General features: G+C 44.3%; 1 protein-coding gene and 1 pseudogene across 2 annotated transcripts in view; one reads left to right on the top strand and one right to left on the bottom strand.

The window, feature by feature from the left end:
- The window catches only part of ZW10 (zw10 kinetochore protein), a 40,960-nt gene continuing 34,960 nt past the window's right edge, over positions 1–6,000 (top strand). Inside the window, exons 1-2 of one of the 2 annotated variants that reach the window (XM_003805479.4) lie at positions 1–493; positions 5,112–5,246. In XM_003805479.4, the coding sequence (XP_003805527.1) occupies positions 389–493; positions 5,112–5,246 (240 nt within the window). In that variant the 5' untranslated portion in view covers positions 1–388. The remainder of the gene's footprint in view (positions 494–5,111; positions 5,247–6,000) is intronic. The other variant, XM_008971764.3, reaches the window with a different exon arrangement.
- Positions 507–5,105, bottom strand: LOC117975030 (cytochrome c oxidase subunit 7A-related protein, mitochondrial-like; annotated as a pseudogene).

The raw sequence follows: 6,000 nt of genomic DNA, 5'->3' as shown, positions 1-6,000 counted from the left end.
GATCGAGATGGGCTCGTTGGCTCTTTCAGTTAGATAATTTTACAAGTAAGCCTTTTGAAGTTTAGAAAGGTTCAGTAAGACCTGGTTATTAAAAACGTTTAGTTTCCTCCAGTGAAAAACGGGCGGGAAGCAACGAACTTTGAAAACAACTAAGGAAGAAAACGCGTCTGCTTACAGTTTGCCAACTACGGGACACCGTGGAAATCCCATCCCGGGATTGGCGCGGTGCCTGCTGGGAGTTGTAGTGCGCCCCTCGCCTTCCGGGCGACGGTCTGAGGCCCGCGAGACTCCGTTTCCCGGCAGGCCTCGCGTCAAGACGGCCGGCGGGACGGGAGCTGCGGCGCTGGCTACGAGAGTGACCCAGTCAGCGTTGGTTCCCGTCTTGGCCATGGCCTCGTTCGTGACAGAAGTTTTGGCACACTCCGGGAGGCTGGAAAAGGAGGATCTGGGGACCCGGATCAGCCGCCTGACCCGGCGGGTGGAGGAGATCAAGGTGAGAGCGGGGCAGCTGTCTGCTGACTGGAAGGGGACTCCGGGTCCTTGTGTGAAGGGACTGGAGAGAGGAGTCAGGGGCTAAGGGCAGACAGAGTGGGGACCAGCAGAGTGGGGCCTGTTGGGGAGATCTAGTTGTGGGGGCTGAATGAGGAGTGGAGGGGCCCAGAATGTGTGGATTGAGGAGGGATCTTGGAGGGGAGCCCACACAGGGGTTGGGAACTGAGGAGGCGAGGAGACCTGGGACTGTGGGTACGAACAGGCGGTGGCTGGAGAGCACTGGGGAGTGGAGTTATGTTGGGGAGGGGTGTGCCGCGGGAAGAGGGAGACTGAAGAGACCAGCAGAGCGGGAGGAGCAACTGGAAGCTCCGAGGAAGCTAGGGAGCGAGCGCAGGAGAGGAATAGAAAAGACAGGATCCCCCTTCCCCTTCTTCCATCGATGAGTGTTTATTTCCTCCACCCACTCCTTGATTTGTTGATGAATAAAATAGCCTGGAGGATTGCACCTTTCTCCTCTCCGACATTAAAAAAAAAAAAACAAACCCAAACCGTCAGTATGTTTTTATTTTTATGTATCTATCTATCTATCTTTTGAGATGGAGTCTTGCTCTGTCGCCCAGGCTGGAGTGATCTCGGCTCACCGCGACCTCTGCCTCCCGGGTTCAAGCGATTCTCCTACCTCAGCCTCCCGAATAGCTGGGATTACAGGCGCGCGCCACCACGCCTGGCTAATTTTTTTTTTTTTTTTTTTTTTTTTTTTGTATTTTTAGTACAGACGGAGTTTCACCATGTTGGCCAGACTGGTCTCGAACTCTTGACCTCAGGTGATCCACCCGCCTCGGCCTCCCAAAGTGCTGGGATTACAGGTGTAAGCCACCATCTCCGGCCTCTTAATGTGGTTTTAAAACTTCATCTACAAGCACATGAAGCTGTGCTGAGTGTCATTGGTACCTACGTAAACGTTGCTGCCTTGAGATTGATACAAAAACTGAAAGCACGTAGCCACACACAGTTTTGCTTTGTACTCATATTGTTACCTTGCCAGTATTTGTCCACATCTTCAGTTGCTTTCATTTAAAATTTTGTGTATCTGAGTCAAGTAGGGTTTCGAGGGAGCAAGTTTGCCACACACCATAAGGGCACAGGTATAACTCTTCCTTCCTAACAGCTCTTGATTTTACAAAAGTAGTTTCCTGAATTTTAAGTAGTCATATCCCTGACATCTCTTCTTTAATATGGCTTTCGGATTTTTCACCACTGTTTAATGTGATGGAAAGAGGACAGGTTTTTAAGTTACTCTAGCATGGCAAGCTACTCTAACTCCTGCGTGTTCTGGACCCAACATGCCTTTCTTTCCTTTCTCTAGTTTCCTTTACCAACTTGAATCTTCAGCCAATTGAGAATTACTTTCTCTGCTCTCCCTCCTTTTTTTAATCCCATATTTTGCTTATGTTGCCATTTTTCCATCTTTACCTGTAGTATTTCTACCCATTTTTCAAGTTCCATTTCAAATGTCTCCTGCATAAAAAAAAATATTTATCTTCCCGCAGGGAGAGGGGATCTCTTTCTCATTTGTGCTCCTGGAAGACTTTATAACTTTGTTGCTGTATTACATTTCAGTCCTGTATTCTTGTTGCTCAAGTATATAGTATCTTTACTAGGTAGGAATTTGAGGGCAAGCATAATTTGTTCTTTTTTTAAATTCATGTATTTATTCCTCTGTCAAAATAATAATTTAACAAAATTAGCCAGGCGTGGTGGTGTGCGCCTGTAATCCCCAGCTACTCTGGAGGCTGAGGCAGGAGGATCGTTTGAACCTGGGAGGTTGAGGTTGCAGTGAGCCGAGATTGTGCCACTGCGTTCCAGCCCGAGGGACGGAGTGAGACTCCATCTCAAAAAGAAAAACAAAATCAATTTAAAGCCATCACATTTTTAAAAGATAAAGGAGAATTTGTGGCACAGCTGCATTAACAAAACAAGACACCAGTCTAAAGTGCAACACTAAACAGGTGTTCTCTCTTCCCATGGTGGAATACATACACACAATTACACGTAAGATTTCACTGAAGATATGGAATGAGGCAAATAACCCTTTGAAATGAACCACCCAAGGAATAGAGACAGGCTAAAAATAATTTCTTTTAAGATTTTACTGTAAGATGGACCCCCTGCCCCCCCTCCAGCCCAGGTAAGTACTAACTCAAACCCCTCATTTTATGTGCATGGCCTTGGCTTCTGTCTTCTTTCCTCAGCCACATCCAAATCCAGAAAGGCTTCTGTACCCTATGCTCAAAAACGCAACCTCAGCCAGGTGCGGTGGCTCACGCCTGTAATCCCAGCACTTTGGGAGGCCAAGGCCGGTAGATAACCTGAGGTCAGGAGCTCCAGATCAGCCTGGCCAACATGGTGAAACTTCTCTACTAAAAATACACAAATTAGCCGGGTATGGTGGTGGGCGCCTGTAATCCCAGCTACTCTGGAGGCTGAGGCAGAAGAATCGCTTGAACCCGGGAAGTGGAGGTTGCAGTGAGGTGAGATTGCTCCACCACTGCAGTCCAGCCTGGGCGACGGAGTGAGACTCTGTCTCAAAAAAAAAAAAAAAAAAAAAAAAATAGCATCCTCAAGTCCCCGACTTGAGGATGTACAGACTGACGTTAATGAGCCTGTGTGCAACGTGCAACCTTCATCTAGAACCTGCAGGGAAATCAGGAGCACAAACACAGAGTGCAGCATCATTTCTTTTCTTTTTTTTTTTTTTTTCTTTTTTGAGGTAGAGTCTCTCTCGCTCTGTCGCCCAGGCTGGAATGCAGTGGCGAGTTATTGGCTCACTGCAATCTCTGCCTTCTAGGTTCAAGTGATTCTCCTGCCTCAGCCTCCCAAGTAGCTGGGACTACAGGCGCCCACTACCGCGACCGGCTAATTTGTTTGTATTTTAGTAGAGATGGGTTTTCACCATGTTGGCCAGGCTATTCTTGAACTCCTGACCTCAAGTGATCCACCTGCCTTGGCTTCCCAAAGTGCTGGGATTACAGGTGTGAGCCACAATGCCGGGATGCATCATTTCTTTAAACAATGGCTTTAACTGTTGAATGAGCTCTGACAAGCCATATGCATTTCCTAAGCAAGCCAAAATACTGTCTTCATATCTGTTTTTCTTGCAAACATGTATCATCCAAGTAAAAAAAAAAAAAAAAAATTAGGCTGGGCACTATGGCTCACACCTATAATCCCAGCAGTTTTGGAGGCCGAGGTGGGTGGATCACCTGAGGTCAGGAGTTCGAGACCAGCCTGGCCAACATGGTGAAACCCTGTCTCTATTAAAAATACAAAAATTAGCTGGGCGTGGTGGCGCATGCCTGTAGTCCCAGCTACTTGGGAGGCTGAGGCAGGAGAATCGCTTGTACCCGGGAGGTGGAGGTTGCAGTGAGCCAAGATTCCACCACCGCATTCCAGCCTGGATGACAGAGCGAGACTCCAACTCAAAAAAAAAAAAAAAAAAAAAAAAGAAATTTAACAGAAACAATGAAAAAGAAAATTCAAAAGGTTTATGCCAAAAAGCAAACCAGTCCTCATTTGTTTTGGTGCTAACTCATTTGTTTTGGGGCTGTGAAGCCATGTAGAGGGTGATCAGGCAGTATCCCACCCACAGTCAGCACCATGGTGGTCCAGTATAGCATTTGGTCAGGGAAGCCTCATTTCAGGTGGATGGGCACATCATCAGCTTTCTGGAGAAACTTCTGCAGCTCTGGAACTTTGTTTTTCCTAGCAAAATTATATGCAGTGGAATCAGAGGTCAGCTTAGTTGGTATGGCAAATATGATAGGTGGTGCTTCTGTGGAAACCACAGGCATTAATCCTTATGGGCTATAGGCCTCTGAAGTCCATGCTCCCACCAACTCGAACGTGAAGCCACTAAATTTGTAGTACATGATGCCTGGAGTCCGGCTTCCCGCATCTACTGCCTGCACGACCACCCCAGAGAAGGACCCATAATTTATTCTTGTATCTTTCAAGGTATTAAATAATTCAATACACAGTATTCAGTACTTTGTTTAAGTTAGTTTGTATTAAAGGAGATGATGAAAGTCAAATCAATGTAGGGTTTTAAGATCAGGCCATAAAATATTATAGGCAAGAAAATAGAAATTGATTGAGATATACAGATTATGGATTTAATTTATCCATTTATTTTCTATTAGATTTATGATTAAAATTGGTGACCACAGTCTGATATAGTTCAATATGAGAACTTCTGGCTCCACCTTTTCTCTTTTCCAGCATTTGTACAAGTCTTGGGCGCCGTTGGGGTTTGGTGATCATTGTCTTCTTTTTTTTTTTAATTTTTTAATCGACCAGTAATAGTTGTATATACTCTTGGAATACACAGTGATGTTTGATATTGTTATCTTTTTTCACCCTAATAATGTTATGAGACCCCTCATGGTGGGAGAAATGTGTTTTTGAAAGAAACTCATTGGCTTGGAGGGAAAGTGAATGGGTATAGGCAATTGGCAAGAAGGTTCTAACATGGAAAATGCCTTGTGGAAGATGAATATATTCTTATTAGAGTTCTCTACTCATTTCACTGTCTTTTATTATAATTCTGTTTTATATTTTAGGGTGAGGTGTGCAATATGATTAGCAAGAAGTACAGTGAATTCCTGCCTAGCATGCAGAGCGCGCAGGGCCTGATTACCCAGGTGGATAAGCTATCTGAAGACATTGACCTGCTGAAATCCAGGATAGAGAGTGAGGTAAGGATAATTTGTTATACTGGGTAGGTTTGTAGGGAGGTGGTTCAGCTTCCTGATTGCTAAGACAGCTTAATTGTGTACAACTTTTTAAACCCTCACTTTTCTGATTGGTAAATGGAGATTGGACTAAATGATTGTAGGGTGACTTCAATTCTGAAATAGAAGTATTTCCAAAAGTGCAATTTAAATAACTTATTTTTTATGGAAGAAAATTTGACCAGGCCCGGTGCATCATGCCTGTAATCCCAGCACTTTGTGGTGGCCAAAGTGAGTGGATCAATCTGTTACTTTGCACCTCTGGCACAGTTCAAAAAATATCCCCAGAGTGCATTTGTAATTAGTTGATTGATTAGGGAGTCAATATCAATAGTGTAACATTAGACTGTGCTATTAGAAATGAAGTGTCTGGAACAAGACAGTAATTGGCTCTCTGTACCTTTTACTGGCCACACCCTGGCTGTTGAAATTTATTTAGTTTTGGTTGTTGTTATTTTGAAAGATGGCTGGTCTGGATGAGAAGGTTTAGCCCTGAACACTGTACCATTTGAAGAACTGTGAAATAAACTGAGGATGTTTAGCCTTGGGAAGAAACATTTTCAATATTTGAAGCGCTGTCATATGGGAGAAATATTCAAATTTATGGTTCATAATAGAGAATTTTTTCAATAGGTGTATGTTAGAAGTTTATTCAGGCATTTGGTATATTTATTCTGCACTTAAAAGGTGCCAGGCAGTGTGATAGTTGCTGAATAAG

The sequence above is a fragment of the Pan paniscus genome, chromosome 9, assembly GCF_029289425.2.
Source record: "Pan paniscus chromosome 9, NHGRI_mPanPan1-v2.0_pri, whole genome shotgun sequence".
NCBI classification, from domain to species: domain Eukaryota; kingdom Metazoa; phylum Chordata; class Mammalia; order Primates; family Hominidae; genus Pan; species Pan paniscus.
The sequence above is the reverse complement of the archived record's forward strand: the minus strand, read 5'-3'. Positions and strand labels throughout refer to the sequence as shown.